The sequence below is a fragment of the Symphalangus syndactylus genome, chromosome 19 (assembly GCF_028878055.3).
Source record: "Symphalangus syndactylus isolate Jambi chromosome 19, NHGRI_mSymSyn1-v2.1_pri, whole genome shotgun sequence".
In the NCBI taxonomy this organism is placed as follows: domain Eukaryota; kingdom Metazoa; phylum Chordata; class Mammalia; order Primates; family Hylobatidae; genus Symphalangus; species Symphalangus syndactylus.
The window spans coordinates 50,827,507-50,853,685 of record NC_072434.2 but is presented as its reverse complement, the minus strand read 5'-3'; the positions used below and the strand labels follow the sequence as shown (position 1 = coordinate 50,853,685).

The window sequence follows — 26,179 nt, the reverse complement described above, 5'->3', positions numbered from 1 at the left end:
GGAAGCGCTGAGAAGTCTTTTTTCTGCATCTGTTAAATCTAAAATATCTTTAGTTTATAATAATCTTCATACTGAAGCCGGATAGCCCCCCGACCCCTTTGTGGGACTTGTGACAGAGGTGCCCTGTTTACTCAGCCCACCGCTCTCCTCGAGGGAGGGAGTGTGTGAGCGAACAAGGTGGGAACTGGAGTACATGCATGCGGGAACCAGCTGACTGCTTTGGCGCTGGCAAGGGTAAACTCCACTCAGACCTGCGGCGTTCACCCCTCATGGGAGGGGAGTGCTCAGGTGAGCAGGTGCAGGAGCCTGGGCAAGCGCTTTTGGGTACTGGCAGGAGCAAATTCTGTGCAGGTCCAGCGGCAGCATCTAGGGGAGGTGCCTGCGACCCCCGAAGCCCCAAAGGGCGTGTTACAGTGATCTTTTAGCTCTGCCATCTGTGGACAGCTTAAGTGTTAACAGTTCAGTGGGCCCTCTGCCTTTTCACGTGAGGTGGCTGCCCTCTGCCAGTGAGGGCAAAGGGCCAGTGTGACAGCCTTTCGTATCCACTCTTGCGGTTCCTGAGCTCTTTCTGGTATCCAGGAAAAATGAGGCTGCACGAACGAATTGAAGGATGGTAAATGAGGGGATTTTATTGCCAATAAAGTGGCTCTCAGTGGGAAGGGGAGCTGCAAAGGAGATGGGGAGGTGGGTAGGTAATCTTCCCCAGAAGTCCAACCATCTCCGGCTGGATTCTTCTCCAAAGTTTCACCGTCAAGCTGTCCCTCTAAAGTCAAGCTGCTTCTCTCTGATGTCCAGCTGTAGTCCCTGACATCCAGCTGCTTCTTCTCTCTGCCAGCTGAGTCTAGGGTCTTTATAGGCACAGGATGGGGTGGGGTGAAGGCATAGGTGGTTTAGGAAAAGGTAACATTTGAGCTGGAAAACATGGATAGAAGTTCTCAGTTTGGGCCATGGTTTTAGGCTTGAGGGTGGGGTTTTGTCAGGGACCTGCCCTTAAATTTCTCTGCCTCCTGTCACTATCAATACCAACTCTGAGGTTCCTATAGGTCCCCACCATATATACCACATTTTGTTTTTCCATTCATCTGTTGATGGATATTTAGGTTGTTTCTACCTTTGACCATTGCAGATAATGCTGTTATGAACATCGGTATATAAATATCTGTTGAAATCCCGGCTTTCAGTTCTTTTTAGTATATACTCAGCAGTGGAATTGCTGGATCATATGCTAATTCTATATTTAATTTTTGGGGAGCTATACTGTTTTCTACAACAAGCAGCTGCACCAGTTTATATTTCCATTAGCGAAGCACAAGGTTTCAAATTTCTCCACAGGCTCTCCAACACTTGTTTGTTGGCTTTTTGTTTGCTTCTTAGGAGTATAAAGTGCTATCTTATGTTTTGTTTTGCATTACCCTAACAATTAGTGATATTGAGCATCCTTTCATGTGCTTACTTGGCCATCGTTATGTATTCTTTAGAGAAATATCTGTTCAAGTCCTTTGTCCATTTTTTAAAGATTTGGTTTTTTTGTTTGTTTGTTTGTTTTTGCCTGAGGGTTATTTACCTAAGAATAATTCTATGTTCTTATTTTCTTCTCTTTTTAGAAAAAAAATCTTCTCTATTAAAAAAAAAAACCCAGAAAAAAGAAATTCATGTTTATTTATTTTTTATTTTTTTGAGATACAGTTTCGCTCTTGTTGCCCAGGCTGAACTGCAATGGTGCAATCTTGGCTCACCGCAACCTCTGCCATCTGGGTTCAAGCAATTCTCCTGCTTCAGCCTCCCAAGTGGGTGGGATTACAGGCATGTGCCACCATGCCTGGATAATTTTTGGTATATATATATATATATATATATATATATATATATTTTTTTTTTTTTTTTTTTTTTTTTGAGGTAGAATCTCACTCTGTCACCCAAGCTGGAGTGCAGTGGTGTGATCTCGGCTCACTGCCACCTCCGTCTCCTGGGTTCAAGCAATTCTCCTACCTCGGCCTTCCGAGTAGCTGGTATTACAGGCGCCCACCACCACGCCCAGCTAATTTTTGCATTTTTTAGTAGAGATGGGGTTTCACCACATTGGCCAGGCTGGTCTTGAACTCCCGACCTCAAGTGATCCACCCACCTCTGCCTCCCAAAGTGCTGGGATTACAGGCTTGAGCCACTGCTCCCAGCCAGAAATTCATATTTATAAAGATCTCACTATCATACCCAGCGTATTGAAATCCCAGATTTGGATATCAATTCTCTTCTTCTTCATTTGCTAACAGAATTACCATTAACTTTGTTTAAAAAGTCCAAATGGCCCCAAATAACAACCTTCTTTTTAACTGCTCAGTTCCTTCCAAATCCTCACTCTTTTCTGTAGGAAGTTCTTGCTTATCTTATTCTAGGCAACTATGTAGTTAGATCCCCTTTCTTACCACTATTTAATATTTGAGTTGAATTCTATGTTCCTTAGGCTCCATTAGGTATCTGATATAGTTACATACTTACCTGAGGTGAGCAAAAATCACCTGGTGACCATCAAGCAGATCATCTAGAGGCAAAACTCCTTATCTGAGGAATTTAGATGTATAATGAAGAGAGCAAAGATCACCTGGTGGTCATCAAGCAGGCCATCCAGAGGCAAAACTCCTTATCTGAGGAATTTAGAAGCAATTAGACTTCCCTCTTATCTAAAGCCAGCATCTGGTTACCAGGCTGCTTTCCCAAAAATTTATAAGTAGCTAGAATTTCTATATACCTCCTGAATGCATGCATATCGAAACTCATTGTGCAGCCTTTGCTGACATCAAGGCACCAACATGTCTACAAATGTAATCATCTATCATGACCTGCAAAACTAACAGGGTCCAAATTACCCTTACGCTCCTGCTTTAAGGTCTATAAATACCCCTAAGGAAAATCCATGGAGGCCCACTCAGTCCTCTCTTACTGAAGCGCCCCACTGCAGTGTTCTTTCTGTCTAATAAAACTTGACTTTTCGAGCCTGTGCTGTTGTCAGTAAATTCTCTTTACTACCTGCCTGCCAATCACTTTCTGTTGCTGGGGCTCTGCCACCTTGCCCAGCATTACCAAATTCATAATCTACTTTGGAAAGCTGAAAGTATTTTGTATACTGGCTTATGAATGATCCTTCTCTAATCACTGAAGTCTGACTACTTTACAGAAAAAGTAGACCATTTTCAAAACTAAATTCACATTTTGTTTTGAACAACCAAAATTCCAGCAATAAAGAATAACGTAGTGTTGTTCACCTTAAATGAATTATGGTACATCCCTAAGGTGGCTATAAAATAGTCATTTAAATTTGTACTGATAAAATTTCTTATTTTTATTATTTATTTATTTATTTTAGAGACAGGGTCTCACTCTTTTGCCCAGGCTGGAGTGTCATGATCACAGCTCACTGCAGCCTCACCCTCCCAGGCTCAGGCTATCTTCCCACCTCAGCCTCCTGAGTAGCTGGGACTGCAGGCACACACCGCCAAGCCTGGCTAATTTTTGTAATTTTTTTGTAGAGGTGGGGTTTCGCCATATTGACCAGCTCGTCTCAAACTCCTGGCCTCAAGTGATCTACCCATTTCGGCCTCCCAAAGTGCTGGGATTACAGGCATAAGCCACTGCACCTGGCCATAAAATTTTTTAAAATATAAAAAGATACTTAAAGTGAAAATACAATGTTTTCTATCTTAGTCTGTGTGGCCTGATATAACAAGATACCATTAACTGGGTAGCTTATAAACAAAACAAATTTATTTCTCACAGTTATAAAGGCTGGGAAGTCGAAGATGAAGGTGTCCACACATTTGGTGTCTGGTGATGTTAGAGGCAGGAGGTGGGCAAAGGCCTGGGCAGATTGGGAAGGGTCTCTGGAGAATCTCTGAGCTACCCCACAAGTGTTTACACCAGATGTTTTATACAGATAAGGGAACCTGCACAGGGAGTTTGCCTAGGCATGCCCGCAGCAGGCTGGAGACCCATGCACTGGGGGGAATGGGGTGGAGCCACCAGGAATTTGTGTCTTATGCAGGGGAGGAGCCTGGCCTCTTCAGCTGGTGTGTGGTGGCCCAGGTATGCAATTTGGGATGTGAAAACCCGCTTGCAGGACCCCCTCTCTTTGCTGAGAGCTTTCTTTTTGCTTAAAAATTCCACCCTCCTCACTCTTCAATGTGTCCGTGTGCCTAATTCTTCCTGATTGTGAGACAAGAACCCAGATTAGCTGAGTTAAGGAGCAAAAAATTCTGCATCAGTGAGGGCCCCCTTTCTGGTTCATAAATATCATCCTTTAGCTGTGTCCTCACAGGGTGGAAGAGTGGAATGAGTTCCCTTGGGCCTATTTTATTTATTTATTTATTTTTGAGACAGTGCCTCTCTCTCTGTCACTCAGGCTGGAGTGCAATGGCCTGTTCTCAGCTCACTGCAACTTCTGCCTCCCAGATTCAAGCAATTCTCCTCAGCCTCCCAAGTAGCTGGGATTACAGCCATGCACCACCATGCCTGGCTAATTTTTGTATTTTTAGTAGAGACAGGGTTTCCCCATGGTAGCTGGGCTGGTCTCAAATGCCTGGTTCAAGTGATCCACCTGCCTCGGCCTCCCAAAGTGTTGGGATTACAGGTGTGAGCCACCGCACCTGGCCCCTTGAGCCTATTTTATAAAGGCACTACTAATCCCATTCACCAGGGCTCTGCCCTCATAACTCTATCACCCCACAAAAGTCCCCACTTCTAAATATCTTCACCTTGAGGGTTAGGATTTTAACATATGAATTTGCAGGGTCAGGGGGAACATAAATATTTTAGCATTCTGGAAGATTGTGACTTTGGAAAACCATAAAAAACATGTATATAAAAGCAAGATGGGAGGAAAATGCAGTTAAGCTACCGACAGCACTTATCTGTAGGTTTTGGGTTTTAGGTTTGGTAACTAGGTATTCACCAGGCAGATAAGAGTGCTAACAAACGCTTATAGATATGAAAATTTATCACATATTTCGGAGTCAGCAAGGAAGCTATTTATTTGTAGATATCAGAGCAACACAATCCAGGAGGCTGTGTGTATCAGCAATTGACCTTGCTTGACTTGATAGATCTTTTATTCCTCTACTTTGGTAAATGTTTATTTAAATCCACTTATTAATGCTTGTAAAACAGTTTTTTTGGTTAAAAATCTAAGTTTTGGAATAAACAGATTTTACTAGCCTATACTCTTGCAGATATTGTTACCAGCATTTGTTACTGCTTACCACAGTATAAACCATTACTTGAGAAGGCCTGTTTGCAAGGCCAGTTTTCCACTATCATTATTATTTGGCTTGATCAACTGTACAGTAATACATTTTTTTTCTTAAAGTACTAATGCATTTCTATTTTTCTTCCTCTCAAGATGAAAGAAAATTTTGTCATGGAGTCCCTACCATCTGTACCATCAACTGAAGGAAACAGTCAACAAGGCAGATTTGACGACCTGGAAAATCTTAATTCATTAGCAAAAACTAGTCTGGATTTAGGTTTGTGACTTTTGTTTCTCATAAACACAAATTACATTATTTTGCAAGCTTTCAGTTTTACGTTTGTATACGTGAATTTCACTGTCATATTTTTATTCATTATGATGTTTTGAGTTTACATCTGCTTAATAATTACTCTGCTTTAGAATTACCTGAAAGAATAAACATGCCTCAGATTTCAACTTAGAGTTTTCAGATTCTGTTTTTTGAGACGGCTACATTTTCTCTTCCTCATGTTGCATTTTATTAGCAGTATGGATTGCAGCTCAGACTAGAACCTTACGCCAAATCTGAAATAAGTCTCTACTAATATATATTAAAATCTCTGATGCTCTTAAGTAATATTGCTAGCTCATTTAATGGGACTGTTAAATATTAATAAAGAGAGGCATATTTTAAACATTTATGAAACATTTTTATAGCCATATATTACAGTCAATTTTAGTACATTAATAACTTAGTTTCCATTAAAGAATTCTAAAAGTATAGTGTCTCTCCCTGCTGCCCCTCAGTATCGATTCTTAGATATGTTTGAAAAGTTGACTTTAAAAAAGAATTTTTCTTCATCTAACACTAAAATATTGAATGTCATTATAAAATTGACATCCCTAGGGAGATTGTTAAATGCTTTCATAGCACTGGGATTTATAGAGCCATTGTTGAGGATTTATGCTGTCCTTCACTTGTTATGACTACTTATAAGTCTTTCTCTGTGTTGTATAGTAATATGTTGTAAGGGGAGAGAGGGCTGTAGAAAGTGATGTAACAGTTTTATATGAGATTAGGATTCTATTAAGTAAATTCTAAAAAATGGAATACTTAAGGGTAAAAATTGAAGGCATCTCTGAGATGATAACATACAGTTTCCTGTGGGTCAAAACAGAGCTTGGAAAAAAAAGACAGAGTATGAATACTTAGTTTTAAATATCTAAGATTAGATGAATCTACCCAAGTTTTCAAGACCATGACTAGGAGAAAAATGGGACTTCCCAAAATAAAACTCTCCAGGTATATTGCTTTCTAAAATTCACCACATTTCTTATAGTTCTCTATTAAATAGTTGGAGTAGATTTATAGCACAAATGTTTGAGTAAATGAATAAATAGACCATATCTGTTTCATTACTATTAATACTATAGCAAACTTAGCACCATTTTGGACCAGATGAGTCTTTTGGTGGGGGTGCGGTACCCTGTGCATTGTAGGATGCTTAGCAGCGTCCCTGTCTTCTAACCCTAGATGCCAGTGGCACACCGTCTCCCAGTCATGATGAAAATCAAAATGTCTCCAGATGTTGCCACATGTATGCCGTATAAACCACTGGTTTATACTGTCAAGATCAAAAGAAATAGACTAGCTATATGGGCTGGGTTTGGGTGGAGGAGCAGTGGAATAAGAGGCAATCTTAGATGTATCTACAGAACAATGAATTTAGAAGTCATCGTTGAGAGCTCTGGTGTAAAGGGATATTCTTGACCTTTTGGTTAATCCAAAATTATGTATCTTTAAAAAGCATATACTCTTCATGGGTTATAAAACTAAACATTTAAATTTGCATAATTAATAATGTAATTATTGACATTATTGCAGTGAGTAATACACTTAGTGTTACAAGATTTTGGAAGATTTCAGACAGAAGGTAGTTCTGTTTCCCAGTCTTTGCTCGAAGACTGGGTTGTGCCATTTGCAAATCCAAGATGATTTTGTGTTATTGTCAAGACTCAGTGCATATGCTTACTTGCAGGCCTGTCTCTTACTACACACTAAGCTTCAGGAGGTTGAGGACTGTATCTGATTATATTCGCATAGTAGGTGCTCAAGAAATATTTATTGAATGAGGAAATGATGTACTGCTCACGTGGTTATTCAACAGCATATGAGTTCATTGCTTTTTTTTTTTCGGTTGCTAAGTTGTGTAGTAACCCGATCTCTTCTCTACTTTGGATTCTCCGTGCCTTTATTTTGTTATTCCATTCTTGCATCTCACCAAATGTAGACCTTTAGAAAATTTCCCCCATTCCTCTCCTATAAGCATTAACTTCTGATATGGTTTGGCTCTGTGTCCCCACTCAAATCTCATGTTGAATCATAATTCCCAGTATTGGGGAAGGGACTTGGTAGGAGGTGATTGTATCATGAGAGCAGATTTCCCCCATCTGTTCTCATGATAGTGAGTGAATTTTCAAGAGATCTGATGGTTTAAAAGTGTGTGGCGCTTCCCCCTTTGCACATGCTTTCTCTCCTACTGCCATGTGAAGACGTGCATGCTTCCCCTTCACCCTTCTGCCATGATTGTAAGTTTCCTGAGGCCTTCCTAGCCATGACTCTTGTACAGCCTGTGGAACTGTGAGTCAATTAAACATGTTTTCTTTATAAATTACCCAGTCGCCAGTAGTTCTTTATGGCAGTGTGAGAATGGATACAACTTAAATCCTAGAGCATTTATTTTTTAAAAATCTCCCTGTTTTTCTAACCTCTGTACCCCTGTTATGACCATTACCTGACTACAGAGGCCCTACAGGACTCAGTCTTTTTCATGGGCTCCTGGGTTTCTCTGTGCACTTGGTGGACAGCTCTGTAAAGTGTAACTGTGTGAAGTGCTGTGACAGGTGAGAAGTGTGTGCCTGTGCACTGACAGGGTCCATGGAGGAGGCAGTGGGGCAGAGGGCACAGGTAGCCTTTGTGTGGAGCAATTCATGAAGTTTTAAACTGCACCAACCTATGCAACTTAGTGGTGTAGTTTAACAGACGGTTTTTTCCAGTGTAGCTGGATGGGACATAGCTCTGTAAATAGAACCAGTTTCCTGTTCTGAAAACTCTGGTTTTAGGCCATTCCTGCCTGAGCACCAGTCCTGCCCTGGTCTTTCCTCCTCAGTGTGGGGGAGGCAGACATCAGCAAAGCTGGAACAGTGGGACGGTGCTTTGATTGTCATGTGGGAATGGAGGCCTTCATGGATGGGAGCAAAGGGGAGTATGAGGATGGGGGAAAGGTAACTGAGACTTCCGTTAATCCCACCTGAGCATGACAGCATTTTCACCCTATATCTGCAACATTGCCAACTGATTGGACCCTGATTCCAAAGTTTCTAGATGAAATAAAAAGCAGAAGTGGTAGTGAGTTTACCAGAAAATTTGTTCAAGATGAATGCATGGAAAGAGTTTCGGTGATGATTATAGGAAAAGTTTTAGGCTGGGTGTGGTGGCTCATACCTGCAATTCTAGCACTTTGGGAGGCCAAGGCAGGAGGATCACCTGAGTCCAGAAGTTCGAGACCAGCCTGGGCAACATAGGAAGACCCCATCTCTATTTAAAAAAAAGTTTTAAAAGAGTATCTACATGCTTAGTCAGAGGTCATTTATGATTTTCTACTAAGGCAAGTACCCCAAATATACTATGAACTTGTGGATTTTTTTTTTTTTTTTGAGACAGAGTCTCACTCTGTCACCCATGCTGGAGTGCAGTGGCACAATATCGGCTCACTGCAACCTCCTCCTCCCAGGTTCAAGTGATTCTCCTGCCTCAGCCTCCTGAGTAGCTGGGATTACAGGCATGTGCCACCACGCCTGGCTAATTCTTTTGTATTTTTAGTAGAGACAGGGTTTCACCATGTTGGCCAGGCTGGTCTTGAACTCCTGACCTCGTGATCCACCCACCAAAGTGTTGGGATTACAGGCGTGAGCCACCGCGCCTGGCCAAATTTATGGACTTAAGGAAGACATTTGATGCACAATTCATCATATTCTTATAAACATGACAAAAACAATTGGCTGATAATTTATAATGAATTACTGGGGTATATCCTATGAGTGATTAATGGGTTTATGCCTGCAAAGGTACAGGTCTCTAACATAGGCCATAGGACTCTATGCACAAGTTGCCTTAGTTATTCTTTTTCTCGGGAAATGGGGTAATGGCGCAGATGGCATGTTGGATAAATTCACACATTCCAGGAAATTGGGAAGGATTGTCAGTATGTTGGATGACAGAGCTAAGATCCAAAGTGACCCTGACGATCTAGAACGAAGGCCTCCATCAAATAAGATAAAATATTTAAAAAGAAGAAAAGTTCGAAGCTGTGCTGTTTGGACCCAAAACCTAGCTGCCCACTTCTAAGATGGGAGAGACGTTGTTTGTAATTTGGTTTTCCTATCATTGCAGAGTTCTCCAGTATGGTGAGAAGAACAAATAAGGCTCACAGGACTTAGGGTTTTAGAATTTTCCTTTTTTTTTTGGAGCCCAACTACTTCTGGGTCGCATTCTTTTGCTTGGTATATTGCTAAGCAACAGTGCTTTTTGTAGTGGCAAATCAAAATATTGGTAAAATTCCATCTTTTTCATCAAGCCTCCTCCTTATGCTGTTCCTCCTACCTAGAGTGGTATTGTAGATTTTTATGGGACTGATTCCCTATCACCATCCAGGTTTTTAACTACTCCATCTATTTTTTTTTTTCTTTTTCTTTTTAGGCAGAGTCTCACTCTGTCACCCAGGCTGGAGTGCAGTGGTGTGATCTTGGCACACTGCAACCTCCTCCTCCCGAGTTCAAGCTATTCTCCTGCCTCAGCCTCCTGAGTAGCTGGGATTACAGGCACACGCCACCACACCTGGCTAATTTTGTATTTTTAGTAGAGATGGGGTTTCATCATGCTGGCCAGGCTGGTCTCAAGTGATCCATCCGCCTCAGCCTCCCAAAATACTGGGATTGCAGGCATGAGCCACCACACCCGACCAGCTACTCACCTGTTTCTTTCTGTTCCTACCTGTTGCCTTATTTTCCTTCTTAGAACTTACCATGTCCTGAAATCATGCTGTGTTCATTCTGTATCTCTCTCCACTAGAATGCTAGCTCCCAAGAATAGGAACTTTATCAGTTTTATACACTTAGCTATCTCTAATGCCTAGAATAGTTCCTGGCAAGTAGTGGGTGCTCTATAAACATTTGTTAAGTGAATTTGTGAATGCGTGAATGAAGAGCAGCCACAGAATGTTGGATACACTTAAAGGTATTTTTGTAGCTTCAGCTTCTTCCCCCATTAGTCAAAGAAGTAAAATACTTAAGGTTTTGTGTCTTCTCACATTTATTTGATGGGAAACAAAACAAAATATGGAAGGTGCATTAGAACTTTTTTCTTTGTTACATTTTCTAGGTTAAGCTCCACCAGATATTTTTTAAATCCATAGAAGGTATGCAAACCAAAAAATAGATGTCCACAATCTTGATAAGAGCATACACTTGATTTCTTATCATTTGGATAAAAGCTATGTTATTATTACTCAACCCAGTACAATAGTATTTTATCATCTTACACATGTTTGAGCTTTCAGTCATACTTTAATCACATAATGTGTGATATTTTAAATATTTTTTCTTCCGAGAACACAGTGTTCAAAGAAATACATTGCAGGAAAAACTGTTTTGGTCAGCACGGTGGCTCATGCTTGTAATCCCAACACTTTGGGAGGCCAAAGCGGGCAGATCACTTGAGGTCAGGAATTCAAGACCAGCCTGGCCAACATGACGAAACCCTGTCTCTACTAAAAATACAAAAATTAGCCGGGCATGATGGCACACACCTGTAATCTCAGCTACTCAGGTGCCTGAGGCAGGAGAATCACTTGGACCTGGGAGGCAGAGGTTGCAGTGAGCCGAGATTGCAGCACTGCACTCCAGCCTGGGTGACCAAGCGAGACCTTGTCTCAAAAATAAAATAAAATCTATCTATAAGGTACTGTGCAATGCATTGGGAAACCTAAGGCACTATTTGTTGTTCTCTATTTTCTAGAATTACAGACAGAGAAAAGCATCATGTTTGGAAGAGTTTAGCAAAACAGCTCAGTGCAGAGTGAAGAATACATAAGGCAGGTAGCGGAGACATTCAGGAGAGCCCAGCTGTGGGGACCCTGTGTGCTGGGGAGGACCCTGAATTTGACCTGGCTGCTCAGAAGCCTTATCCTGGGGCCTATGGGGGCAGCTTCACAGGATCCATGAACCACAGTTAAAACAGTTGTTGTTTTTTTTTTAGACAGAGTCTTGCTCTGTCGCTCAGCCTGGAAGTGCAGTGGTGTGATCTCGGCTCAATGCAACCTCCGCCTCCCAGGTTCAAGAGATTCTCGTGCCTCAGCCACCTGAGTAGCTGAGATTACAGGTGTGTGCCACCACATACAGCTGATTTTTATATTTTTAGTAGAGACAGGGTTTCATCATGTTGGCCAGGCTGGTCTTGAACTCCTGACCTCAAGTGATCGCCTGCCTTGGCCTCCCGAAGTGTTGGGATTACAGGCGTAAGCCACTGTGCTGGCCAGAACAGTTTTTCCTGCAATGTATTTCTTTGAACACTGTGTTCTTGGAAGGAAAAACATTTTAAAATATCACACATTGTGTGATTAAAATATGACTTAAAGCTCAAACAAGGTCTTGCTTGGTCACTCAGGCTGGAGTGCAGTGGCACAATCTTGGCTCACTGCAACTTCCACCTCCTGGGTTCAAATGATTCTCCTGCCTCAGCCTCCCGAGTAGCTGGGATTACAGGTGTGTGTCACCACACCTGGCTAATTTTTGTATTTTTAGTAGAGACGGGGTTTCGCCATGTTGTCTAGGCTGGTCTCGAACTCTTGACCTCAGGTGATCCACCCACCTCGGCCTTCCAAAGTGCTGGGATTACAGGTGTGAGCTACCGCACCCAGCCCAGTCTTTAGGCTCTCCATTTACCTTGTTTGATTAAGCACAATTATTTTAGGCTCCCCATTTATATCATTTGAATAAATGGCATTCCCAAGTCACTGAAGGTGTTTAATCAGAAGTCTCAAAGCTCCTTTACGAGATTATCAAAGATACACTTGTTATGTATAGAATGGACCGTGGGATGCACAATAGATGCGACTTCCATTCTAATCATAACATTAGCTGTAGATTTCTTTGTTTTTCTACTTCAGAAAACAGTACACTCATTATTTTTTAAACTTAAAAACTCATTGTTGGTTGGTGTATTAAGCAAGTACCGTATTTACTTGTTCAGAAATATTTGCTAGGTGCTTTCTGTATAAGAGCGCTGCTCTGGGGGTCATGAGAATGGAGCAGTGAACAAAATAAAGTCGGCCCACGTTCTGGTAGGGGCAGACAATAACAAATTAATGTATAATATGATAGGGTTCATGAGGGAAAATAAAGCAGTAAAAAGAAATAGAGAATGTTTGAGGAGGAGGCCTATTTTATATGGAGTGGTCCGGCTGACTGTATTAGTAAGGTAACATTTGACTGACACGTGAGTAAAGTAAGCCAGCCCTGTGTGAAAACATTTGGGATATGGCTGAGAGAACAAGATGTGCAAAGTTCTTAAGGAGGTTATTTGCTTGGTGACAAAAAACAATTAAGTGTGTTCCTGGAGGATAAATAAGATAAACAAAAAGTAGAAATAAAAAATTGTCTGCAGAGGTAATCGCGATTTGGTTTATAGTCTTCCAAATTTTTCCAGTTTGTATGAAACGCTACTTGTCTACCCTCATCACTGGGTCATCTCAGCTTTCTCCCTCAACCCCAAATCTTCTGGGTTTCTTTTTCCTTTTGTTTCTGTTTTTGATACAAGGTCTCACTCTGTTGCCCAGGCTAGAGTACAGTGGCGACATCACTCCTCACTATGATCATCCTGTTGGACTCTAGTGATCTTCCTGCTTCAGCCTCCCGAGTAGCTGAGATTACAGGCATGCTCCCACAAGCCTGGCTAATGGAGTTTCACCGTGTTGCCCAAGCTGGTCTTGAATTGTTGGGCTCAAGGAGTCCATCTGCCTCAATCTCCCAGAGTGCTGGGTTTACAGGCATGAGCACCTGCGCCTGGCCAATATTCTGTTTTTAAACAATAAACCATTATAACACAGCTTAGCTTCCTGTCCATAGATAACCGTGGTGTTGAATCCTATATATTATACCTTATGCATTATCTTTTTATAGTGTGTGTGTGAGGATGTGTATAGACAATATATGTGGACATACCCACACACATGTCTATATATGACAGTTATACTGTGCTTACTATATATACATGTATCAACATATGATCTATTGTGGTGGGTGAGACTAAAGGAGCTTTCTTTAGTTTATTTGGGCAAATATAAGGAGAAAATACTAGCTTTTAATTTCTTAACATGATAATTGTATAATATGCTACCGACAACTAGGGAAGAATATAAGAAGTAAAGTCGAAAAATGTTGTCCCCACCATACTTCTCAAGCTTCTTATGTGAACCTTTCTAAGTAGAAATCAAAATTAATTGTTAGGAAGTTTGTTGTAAATATTTAAATAAATTATGGCAATCTGTACCCTTTACCTGCTGGTAAAATTTGGCAAAATTTCTTAACCTCAGTTTTCCTGTCTATAAAATATGGTTGATAGTGTCTTTTCTTTCTAACTCATAGTTTGATGTGAGAATTAAATGAACAAGTATAGGCCAGATGTGGCAGCTCACGCCTGTAATCTCAGCACTTTGGGAGGCTGAGGCAGGTGGATCACCTGAGGTCAGGAGTTCGAGACCAGCCTGGCCAACATGACGAAACCCTGTCTCTACTAAAAATACAAAAATTATTGTATTTTTGCATGCAACACCACACCTGTAGTCACAGCTACTCAGGAGGCTGGGGCAGGGAGAATTGCATGAATCCAGGAGGCGGAGGTTGCAGTGAGCCAAGATCACGCCACTGCACTCCTGCACTCCAGCCTGGGCAACAGAGAGAGACTCCGTCTCTTTAAAAAAAAAAAAAAAAAAAAAAGAATGTGAAAGAATTCTGAAATTTATAAACAAAGCCCTTTTAAAAATAGAAGTGATTTAATATGGTTTATTTATTATTCTGTGGAGGTTTTTTTTTTTTTTAATCAGTGAAATGTCAGAGTACTTATTAGGAAAGCTTAAGTTGATAACAGAAAATGTGTAGTAAGATTAGATTTTTTAGTAATATTAATATTGCATAAATGTCATTTTTTTCAGTGAGACCACTGAAAATTGTAACCGACTTCTGTTGAACAATTCCTATATTCCTTCCTTCTTTATTTTTCACCATTGTACTTATCATCATCTGATATATTAAAGCCTTTATTTATTTACTTTAATATTTTCAGTCTCCTACCTGGAAGAGTCCCCTCCCATGGTAGGTGCCCATGCCTAGTTGTTGAATGACTGAAGGAGAGTGAGTGCCTCTTGTGTTCACTGTCATCTGGATTTGCTCTTCAGGCGTGATCCCGAATGATGTCCAAGGTCCTAGCTTGCTCATTGACCTTCCTGCTGTGGCTCAAAGTAGGGAACAAGAAGACTTGCCTTTATATCAACACCAAGCGACGCGAGTTATTTCCAAGGCCTCAGCATACACAGGAATGTTGTCTTCTAGATATGCCACTGATACATGGTATGATATCATTTCTCTTTGTTGTCACATTATAAAATAGTGTTGTTGTTGTTTTTTTTTTTGCTTAAAAAATGCATGATGTTGGTAGAATGTTTGGAAAATACAGAAAAATATTATGAATGAAATTCACTGTATTTGACAATTACTATGAGAATTTCATATACTTAAAATTTTGCCATATATACAATTTTGTATCTTGCAGTTGTGCACAAAATGGATTACATAGAGTATTTGCTTAGAGAATGGGAGGTTAATTCAGAGTTTATTTTAACAACTCAAGCAAATGCACTTGAGGACAAATTAAAAGAAGACCAATTTAAGAGTGAGGAAATCTACAGGAATCCTTTGACTCGTTACATGTTGAGTGTAAAAGGAGGTAGTTGAGGATGACTTGTGTTTTTGGAATAGAAAACTAGATGGATATGAGAAATTAGTGCTTCAATATAATATAGGAGCATGAATGGGTTGGAAGGGAAAATGATGAGTTCAGTTTGGAACATGTTGAGGGTTAAAGTAGCCATAGAACAACAAAGTTAAATGGAATCAATTAGATATGTGGGTCTGGGAATTAATGTTGAGGTCTGTCTGGACATGGGTAATTGGGAGCAAGATTAAGCGTAGGTGAAACTCTTGGATTTGAATGGTCATCAACACGAAGCTTAAACAATAAGGCAAGCATAGGGTCAAGATTGGAGTCCTGGAAAAGAGCAATACTTAAGGCATGAACAGAGGAAGAAAGGGGTGAGCTGGAATGAACAAAAGGTAGGAGAAAATTAGAGAACTAGACGTTGGCTTAGAAATCAAAGGAAGAGAACATTTTAACAAAAGGGTCCTCACAGACTATGTTCACATGCTAGTAAGGTCAGTGTAGACAGAGAAGTTTTCCCGGGGCTTGGCCGCATGGATGCCCTTGGTAAGCACAGAGCATTGTCAGTAGAGTAGAATTCAGAGAGTAGTGTATTGAGAATTGAACACAAGGTTAAAAATTGGACACAGAAAGAGCTGACTAGTGTTTTGAAAATCTTGGTTATGGGCTGGGCCTGGTGGCTCATGCCTGTAATCCCAGCACTTTGGGAGGCCAAGGCGAGTGGATCACCTGAGGTCAGGAGTTCGAGACTAGCCTGGCCAACATTGTGAAACCTTGTCTCTACTAAAAATACAAAAATTAGCCAGGCATGATGGTGTGCGCCTATAACCCCAGCTACTCTGGTGGCTGAGGCGGGAGAATCACTTGAACCTGGGAGGTAGAGGTTGCAGTGAGCTGAGATCGTGCCACTGCACTCCAGCCTGGGCAACACAGCAAGACCCCATCTCAAAAAAAAATTAGCTTGTTGTGATAGCATGCACCTGTAGTCCCCACTACTAGGGAGGCTGAGGTAGGAGGACCGTTTAAGGCTGGAAGGTTGACGCGGCAGGGAGCTATAATTGTGCCACTGCACTCCAGCCTGGGTGACATAGCGAGACCCTGTCTCAAAAAAAAAAAAAAAAAAAGAATACATGTTACTTAGATAACTAGATGGTGTTAATGTATCAAGGCAATGGGAAACATATATATATATATATATATATATATATATATATATAAAATGTACATAAGACATACAACATTTATATTATATATTACTACATTCACATGTATATCAAACTGAAGAGAATTTTCTTTGCTTGTGGAATATGCAGATGCCATAAAGGGGGTGATTACCTCCTCCACTGAGATAGGTGCCAGGAAGGAAAGGAAGGTCTGGATGTAGGTACTTTTTATAGCTTGAGAGCAGGAATCCAAAGAGATTCTTGTCCAATGATGATGTTGTTTGTTTCTGTCACTTAGGGAGAAGATTATTTACTACTAAGAGTGATGAAGTGCTAATAAAGTGGGCATTAAAAGGAGAGGTGTTGGAGCAGAGATTAGCTTTTGAAAGAGTGGTAGGAGAGTAACCACCTATGGTAGGGAGTTTTGAAAAATATTTACCCTCTTTTTCCAATGCCCCAGGGAGTGAGAGAATGAGCTTCACCCACTTGAGTGTGGTATACTTGGCAGAGAACCAGAGCTGTTGAAGAGTTCAGAGAACGTTCAGTGAAGAGGTCAGGGTGTGGATGGTTTGTTTATAATTCTAGCAGATTCCATGCAGCATGATGGATGATGTGCATGGCAGGTCTTGGGGTGCGGCGTGACAAAGGAAGCACATTTGAAGGAAAACCCAGAAAGGTGTGGCATTGTGAGTAGGGAGATAAGAAGTGCACAAAGGAGTTGTAGCTTTCGGCAAAACATAACAGGGATGACAGATAGGGTGGGCTTAATTGGCTTTAAACGTTTTTATTAAAACCTTAATCCAAGTGTGATTTTTGTGTTGACATGGGAGATGTCTTAGATTTAGATGATGTGCATTTCTCTGTTCAGCAACCTGAAATTTTACCCAGAGTTTTAGATAGAAACTTCATCAAAAGTTGTTCTCTGTGCTTCTGCATACCCCATATCTGAGTGGAAGGAAGGGACACAGAAAGGCCCAACAGCTTTTCTACTCTGCAAAAGCCAGGCCGGAGTGCAGAGGGAGAGTGCTGCTGAGCCCGATTTCCTAATGTGATATCTGGTGCAGCCTCTGGAGGAATGCACAGTGATAAATAAGCAATAGATTTGTTTCCTTAGGACAGATGCCTGGAAGTGGAGAAGTTAGAAACGTGTTTTATGGCTTTTTATGTAGTCAAAATTTTTTTCTTCTTTTTATTTTTGAGACAGGGTCTTACTCTGTTGCCCAGGCTGGAGTGCAGTGGCACCATCTCAGCTCACTGCAACCTCCGCTTCCCAGGTTCACACCATCCTCCCACCTCAGCCTCCTGAGTAGCTGGGACTACAGGCATGTGCCACCAAGCATGGCTAATTTTTGTACTTTTTTTTTTTCTTTTCGTAGAGATGGTGTTTCGCCATGTTGGCCAGGCTGGTCTGAAACTCCTGGGCTTAGGCAATCTGCCTGCCTCAGCCTCCCAAAGTGTTCAAATTATTTTTCCATTGTTTTTTAAATTTCTCTTTTGCTTAGTGTGAATAGTTGAATCTGGCAGAAGAATGCAGAAATGAGACTGCTTCTCTAAACCGTAGAATTGTAACTGTAGAATGTGAAGAATCAGAAAAGATCTAAGCAAACTTCTAAGTCCACCCCTCCTTTCTTGGACAGAAGAGGAAGTGGAGCATCAGTTGTTCTTACTCAATTTGACCCCAGCTTCAGAGAGGGAAGATATACTTTGTTCTTATCCCATTGCTTTTTCTTTCAAAATGAGTATTTGACAAGCTGATTTCTTATGCAGGCACGGGCATTTAAGGACTCCAGCCTAACCTTGTCTTAGGAGATTAGTCTTGCACTTGAAAGTTGTTTTTTTGGCTTTTGCTATTGGAGATTTAGGGTATATTTAAATCCCAGCAGGTTCCAGAAGAGTTCCTGTAAATCATATTCCTTCTTTTAATCTTTAAGGGTATGCCCCATGGAGTTAGGTTCATAGGTGAATATTTATTGCCACTCAGGAGCCTGCCTGAGGAATGCATAGATTATTTTAGATGATAGTCTTTCAGATAATCAGGGTGTCATGAAGTGCTAAATGGTATTTTACAGTTTCTTCCTTGCATTAATTTTTGTGTACGACCCAGCAGAGTTGTGTGTCTACGTGCGTGTGAGTGCACCAAGGGTAAGTATCTAATGGTTGTGATGTTTTATCTACAGTGCACTTTTGCACTAATTTCTCCTTACCTTAGGAGGTAGGACTGGTATTAAGAGGTCAGGTGCTCCTTGAAAGGAGAGATCTCTAGAAAGGGGACTGTGGGCAGGCAGGGTATAATTCTGTGGAAGGAATTCAGGTGTTCTGGTTCAGAACACAGTAGTCCCTTCTTATCTTCAAGGGATATGTTCCAAGAACCCCACTGGGTGCCTGAAACCACAGACAGCACCAAGCCCTATATATACTATGTCTTTTCTGTACATACATACCTATGATGAAGTTTAATTTACAAATTACATACAGTAAGAGATTAACAACAATAACTAGTAATCAAATAGATCAGTACTGCAGCAGTTGATCTGATAACTGAGATGGCTACTGAGTGACTTCTGGGCAGGCAGCATATATAGTGTATGGATATGCTGGGCAAAGAAATGATTCACATCCCGGGCTGGACAGCAAGATATTTCTTCATGTTACTCTGAATGGCACGCAGTTTAAAACCTATGAATTGTTTATTTCTGAAATTTTCCATTTAAGATTTTTGCCATTACTGCAGTTGACCGCAGCTAACTGATACCAAGGAAAGCAAAACTGCAGAAAGCAAAACCTTAGCTGAGTGGAAGGGACTACTCTATCCTTCTTTGTTCCTAAGGTCACTTGAGATCGTGTTTTCAGACCTCGCCTGATTTCAGTCTTTTTCTTCCTCATCTCTGTTATTTTTGGCTGTTTAAAGACCTATGGGTGCCCCTGGGGGCACATGGGTATTTCTCAGACATTAGGAGGTCTGTGGTGTGGATGTATTATGAGTGCTGTTCATGTCTTTCTTCTGCTGTTTATACCTGTATGACCCTGAAAGGGTTTCCTTTGTATCTGTCTTTTCTCACCTGTAAAGCAGGTAGTTCTGTAGATTGAATAAGAATTCATACAGGCCAGGCGTGGTGGTTCACGCCTGTAATCCTAGCACTTTATGTGGCCAAGGTGGGAGAATCGCTTGAGGCCAGGAGTTCAAGACGAGCCTGGGCAACATAGTGAAAACCTGCTGCTACAAAAAAATAAAAAGTAAGCCTGATATGTTGGTGCATGCCTGTAGTCCTAACTACTCTGGGGGCCTAGGCGAGAGGATCTCTTAAGCCTAGTAGTTCGAGGTTATAGCAAGCTATGATTACACCACTGCACTCCAGCCTGGCAAACACAGTGACACTTGGTCGCTATTTTTTATTGTTTTTTTTTTCTTCTTCTTCTTCTTGTTCTTCTTCTTCTTCTTTGAGACAAGTTCTTGCTTTGTCACCCAGTCTGGAGTGCAGTGGTGTGATCACAGCTCACTGCAGCCTTGACCTCCCAGGTTCAAGCAATCCTCCCACCTCAGCCTCCCAAGTAGCTGGGATCACAGGCACCTGCCACCATGACTGGCTAATTTTTTTATTTTCTGTAGAGACAAGATCTCACTATGTTACCCAGGCTGGTCTAAACTCCTGGCCTCAAGCAATCCTCCTACCTTGGCCTCCCAAAGTGCTGGGATTACAAGTGTGAGCCATAGCACCTGGCCTATTATTTTTTTTAAAGTGCATGTAAAACATTTATACAATTTTATTTGTCAAATAAAAGTCAATAAAGCTGGGAAAGGATGCATTTAACAGGCTTAATATAGCAGCCTTGCCAATAGTAAACGTTTAATAGAAGGTTTGCAGTGATGTTGGTGGCAGTGACAATGATAGGCTCATGGGCCCTGACATATACCCAGGGTAGTATTCATTGTTGCTGGGTTTATTAAAACACTCAAGGAGGTTGTTGATTAACAAAAGAAAAAAATGTAATAGGATCAAATCACAGTAAAGCAATGTGTCAGAGGCTGATGTCTGGGAGGATGGTGAACTTTAGAAGAAAGACATATTTAAAATGGAAAAAAAATCATGTTATAGATGTAATAGGATGCAAATGAGTAGAAATGGCTTCAGGTATTGGACACTTTGTTAGGAACAGTGGGAGGAGAAATAGGAGGCTAGGTGTCATAGTTGGGTAAAGGATTAACTAAGTTAATGTGATATTTTAAGCTCCCAACACAGTACTTGGCATTTAGTGTCTTCTACATAAATGGTGGATATTTAATAGGTTTACATTTGAATTAAACTGCCAAAACTTACGTGTAAATTCAGAACATCAGGAGGAGATGGAGGAAAAGGGAGAGAATGAATATTTGCATTTCAGAGAGAGGGCTACTCTGGAGTGTGAGTTGGCAGAAAAAAAGGGGGTGTTTGTGGAAGTCTATGGCCTCGAGCATGTGACACTTCCAGGTTCTTACAGTGCTGTTGCAGTGGTGGCCCACACTGCAGATGAAGGCGAATGTGAACAATTAGGACAAGAGGTACATAGAAATACTACACTAATGCCTTTGAAAATATAATTAGATCTTTGATTACTAATTCAGGCTCTACAGAAGGCCAGAAGAGACGTAATGTTCTGGAAGCAACTTCCTCTGTATGGCTTGAACTTCTGTTTCTTAAGGAAGCTCTTAAATACAATTTTACATATTAATAAAATGCACACATTTTAAGGTACAGCCTACTAAGATATGTATACATTCATGTTATATACACTCCAATGAAGATAAGGAACATTTCCATCACCCAGAAAGTCCTCCTACTCCTTTGTGTGTCTTTCACCAGGCAACCACTAATCTTATTTCTAACACTGTAAATTAGTTTTTCCTGTTCTAGAACACATGTACATGTAGTCATACAGTAGGTACTTTTTTATGTCTACCTTCTTTTAGTCAGGACAATGTCTGAATGTTAATGCAAGGAAATGCCTAATTCTTCATATACTGGTGTCAGGTAATAATTTGCTCTGCAACTTCAAAATCATGGTGGAACATCTGTACAAATAACCCTACCAGTTTAGAAAACACTAGTGCCCATTCTTTTTGATTCCAGTTGCTCATATTCCCTGTGGTATATCATAGAATATTGCCATATAGAATGTGTATTTAAAGAGGAAAAAACATTATGAGATTACTTAGTCACAATTGGAGCCCTCCCCGCTTCCATCATTTTTGGGTACTGAGTTTACTTGACCTTCATACTGCTTAGTATGTAGAAATTTTATGTGAAATTAAGTACTACTGAAGAGGAAAAGCCACCTGGGCTGTCTGGAGTCATCATATTTTGTATGATGAGCATTTTATTTGCAAAGAGTTTGTATATCATGAAGAAGTCTTATCATTAATATCCGCTTGTGTGCTCTTGGGGTATTCTATCTCCACCCGCCCCCCCCAAATCTGTAAAGAATTATAACTTTAGCCATTTGTGATAAAGGCCTGAAATAAAACACATTGTTTCAATTGGATGGTTAATTCCTTTGGGGAAAAATTTGGTTATAAATCCCTGGTTGAATGTAAGAGGCAAAAGTTCAGATCATTTTTAAGACTTTATTTCTTTAAAGCAGTTTTTGATTCACAGCAAAATCGAGAAGAAGGTACAGAGAGGAGATACCCTGTATACCCCCTACCCCCACATGCATAGCCTCCCTTATTGTCAATATCGCCCACTAGGGTGGCACATTTGTTACAATTGATAATATTGATAAACTGACACATCATCTTCACCCAGAGTCCATAGTTTAGATTAGGTTTCAGTCTTGGTGTTGTATGTTCTGTAGGGTCGGAAAGTTCGGTTATTTTAAGATTTGAGTTTCTAGCTGATTGAGCTATTAAGTATGGGATTACATACTTAATACAATCAGCTATTCTAACTGACTGATCGTACTTAATCACAGTGCAAATTATAAAATTTGAGGTTAGAAATTCCTTGTTAAAATTTCAAATATGTTTGTGCAAATTTACATCTTAATATGTACAGTAAGAATATTTCACTTTCTCAGTTAAATTTTAATTTGGGTTAAAAGGTACATGTGTTCATCAGTGTAAAGTGACTACATTAATTTGTTTAATTGCTCATCTCCTGTGACTGTATTTCTGAAACTAATCACACTATCTAGATAAGCTTTCACAGGTTCTATCTCTCATTAGGTATGAACTAGTTTGAATAAAATGTGTGTATACTAAAACCTTGAAGAAAGGTACTATGCTCTGAAAAAGTCAGTGAGTTTCTTCTGACAGACTAACCATTTTGTGACATACTTTGTCAAAGAAATCTAAACTTTTTCATATTCTAGATAGAGTGGTTTCCCCTACGCCTTCTCCTAAGTTGTATGTGAGAGTCAGCAGTTTAGGAAATTTTTAGTTTTTACTTTTTAAAATTAAGAAACAAATAGCCCATACTATTTGTTGAAGGTTGGGTTCCCTTCTATTTTAGGGTGTGGTTTTTTCCCCCCAATTAAAGAATTTAGGCCAGGTGTGGTGGCTCATGCCCATGATCCCAACACTTTGGGAGGCCAAGGCAGGAGGATTGCTTGAGTCCAGGTGTTTGAAACCAGTCTGGACAACATAATGAGACCCCGTATTTACAAAGAGTAAAAAAATTAGCCGGGCATGGTAGTGCATGCCTGTGGTCCCAGCTATCTGGTGAGGCTGCAGTGAGCTGTGATTGTGCCACTGCACTCCAGCCTGGGTAACAGAGTGAAACTCTGCTCAAAAAACAAAACAACATAACAAGAGAGGAAAAAAAAAGAATTTAGTGCTTATAATGATAGCATAAAGGTGTCATGGTGAAATGCTTGCCTTTTTTTTCCCTAAATGCCTATATGATTTGGGGTACAGGAAAGTGGAAAATGGAGAGGAGGAAGGTTTGTATTGTTTTAGGTTTTGTTTTGTATCTTAATTAATATTTAACAGAAGGCTGGGCACGGTGGCTCACACCTGTAATCCCAGCACTTTGGGAGGCTGAGGTGGGTGGATCACCTGAGGTCGGGAGTTTGAGACCAGCCTGACCAACATGGAGAAACCCCATCTCTACTAAAAATACAAAATTAGCCAGGTGTGTTGGTGCATGCCTGTAATCCCAGCTACTTGGGAGGCTGAGGCAGGAGAATAGCTTGAACCTGGGATGTGGAGGTTGCAGTGAGCCGAGATTGCGCCATTGCACTCTAGCCTGGGCAACAAGAGCGAAACTCTGTCTCAAAACACACACACACACACACACGCACACACACACAAACAGAGAATTCTAAAATACAGCACAGCATGAAGATATTCCTTGCAGTAATGTCCATATTCTAAAACACAAGATACAATCTGATATCATTTGGCTCTGTGTCTCTACCCAAATCTCATCTCAAATTGTAATCCCCATGTGTCAGGGGAGGGACCTCATGGGAGATGATTGGATCATGGGGGCAGTTTCCCCATGCTATTCTCATGATAGTGAGGGAGTTCTCACAAGATCTGATGATGTAAAAGTGGCAGTTTCCCCTACACTCTCTGTCTCTTTCCTGCCAACATGTAAGATGTGCCTTGCTTCCCCTTTGCCTCCCACCATGATTGTAAGTTTCCTGAGGCCTCCTCAGCCATGTGGAACTGTGAGTAAATTGAACCTCTTTTCTTTATAAATTACCCAGTCTCAGGTAGTATCTTTATACAGTGTGACAATGGACTAATACAGAGAATCGGTCCTGGCAGAGTGGAGTACTGCTCTAAAGATAACCTGAAAATGTAGAAGCGACTTTGGAACTGGCTAACAGGCAGAGGTTGGAACAATTTGGGGGCTCAGAAACAGACAGGAAGATGTGGAAAAGTTTGGAACTTCCTAGAGACCTGTTGAATACTTTTAACCAAAATGCTGATAGTGATATGGACAATGAAGTCCAGGCTGAGTTGGTCTCAGATGGAGATGAGGAATTTATTGAAGGTCACTCTTTGCTCCACTTCCCAATAATCTGTGCTTCAGCAAAAAGACTGGCAGCATTTTGCCCCTGCCTTAGAGATCTGTGGAACTTTGAACTTGAGAGAGATGATTTAGGGTATCTGGCAGAAGAAATTTCTAAGCACAAAGCATTGAAGAGATGACCTGGCTTTTTCTGAAGGCATTCAATCGTATGTGTTCACAAAGAGATGGTTTGAAATTGGAACTTATATTTAAAAGGGAAGCAGAGCATAAAGGTGTAGAAAATTTACAGCCTGACCATGTGGTAGAAAAGAAAAACCCATTTTCTGGGGAGGAATTCAATCTGGCTGCAGAAATTTGCATAAGTAACAAGGAACTGAATGTTAATAGCCAAGACAATAGGGAAAATATCTCCAGGGCATGTCAGAGATCTTTGTGGCAGCCCCTCCCATCACAGTCCAGGAGGCCTAGGAGTGAAAAATGGTTTCATGGGCCAGGCCCAAGGCCCTGCTACTGTGTGCGGCCTTGGAACTTTGTACCCTGCATTCCAGCTGCTTCAGCTCCAGCTGTGGCTAAAAGGGGCCATGGTACAGCTCAGGCTGTTGCTTCAGAGGGTGCAAGCCCCAAGCCTTGGTGGCATCCATGTGACGTTGGGCCTGAGGATGCACAGAAGTCAAAAGTTGAGCTTTGGGAGCCTCTGCCTGGATTTCAGAGGATGTATGAAAATGTCTGGATGTCCAGGCAGAAGTCAGCTCAGGGGCAGAGCCCTCATGGAGAATCTCTACCAGGGCAATGCTGAGGAGAAATGTGGGTTTGAAGCCCCCAAATGGAGTCCCCATGGGGGCACTGCCTTGTGGAACTGTGAGAAGAGGGCCACCATCTTCCAGACCCCAGAATGGTATCTCCACTGGCAGCTTGCATATGCAGCTGGAAAAGCTGTAGGCACTCACCTCCAGCTTGTGAAAGCAGCCATGGGGGTTGTACCCTGCAGATCCACAAGGACAGAGCTGCCCAAGGCCCTGGGAGCCCACCCCTTGCATCAGCATTTCTTGGATGTGAGACATGGAGTCAAGGGAGATCATTTTGGAGTTTTAAGATTTAATGATTATGGCCAGGTGGTGGCTGATGCCTATAATCCCAGCACTTTGGGAGGCTGAGGCAGGCAAATCACCTGAGGTCAGAAGTTTGAGACCAGCCTGACCATCATGGTGAAACCCTATCTCTACTAAAAATACAAAAATTAGCCAGGAGTGGTGGTGCACACTTGAAATCCCAGCTACTCGGGAGGCTGAGTCAGGAGAATCGCTTGAACTCTGGGAGGTGGAGGTTTCAATGAGCCGAGGTTGCGCCACTGCACTCCATCCTGGGCAATAGAGGGAGACTCCATCTCAAAAAAAAAAAAAAAAATTTAATGACTATCCTACTAGGTTTTGGACTTACATGGGGCCTGTGGCCCCTTTGTTTTGGCCAATTTCTCCTATTTGGAGGACATTAGGAATGAAAACATTTACCCAATACCTGTACCCTCCATTGTGTCTTGGGAATAACTAACTTGTTTTTGATTTTACAGGCTTCTAGGTGGAAAGGACTTGCCTTGTCTGAGATGAGACTTTGGACTTGGACTTTTGGGTTAATGCTGAAATGAGTTAAGACTTTGGGAGACTGTTGGGAAGGCATGATTGCTTTTGAAATGTGAAAAGGACATAAGAGTTGGAAGGGGCCAGGGTGGAATGATATGGTTTGGCTCCGTGTACCCACGCAAATTTCATCTCAAATTGTATTTCCCATGTGTCAG

General features: G+C 41.2%; 1 protein-coding gene across 6 annotated transcripts in view; it reads left to right on the top strand.

Annotated features, from left to right (window-relative positions):
* The window catches only part of PATJ (PATJ crumbs cell polarity complex component), a 425,559-nt gene that overhangs the window by 131,673 nt on the left and 267,707 nt on the right, over positions 1 to 26,179 (top strand). For all 6 annotated transcript variants that reach the window (XM_055235148.2, XM_055235146.2, XM_063613334.1 and 3 more), the window contains exons 21-22: positions 5,390 to 5,513; positions 14,731 to 14,902. In XM_055235148.2, coding sequence (XP_055091123.1) covers positions 5,390 to 5,513; positions 14,731 to 14,902 — 296 coding nt within the window. The remainder of the gene's footprint in view (positions 1 to 5,389; positions 5,514 to 14,730; positions 14,903 to 26,179) is intronic.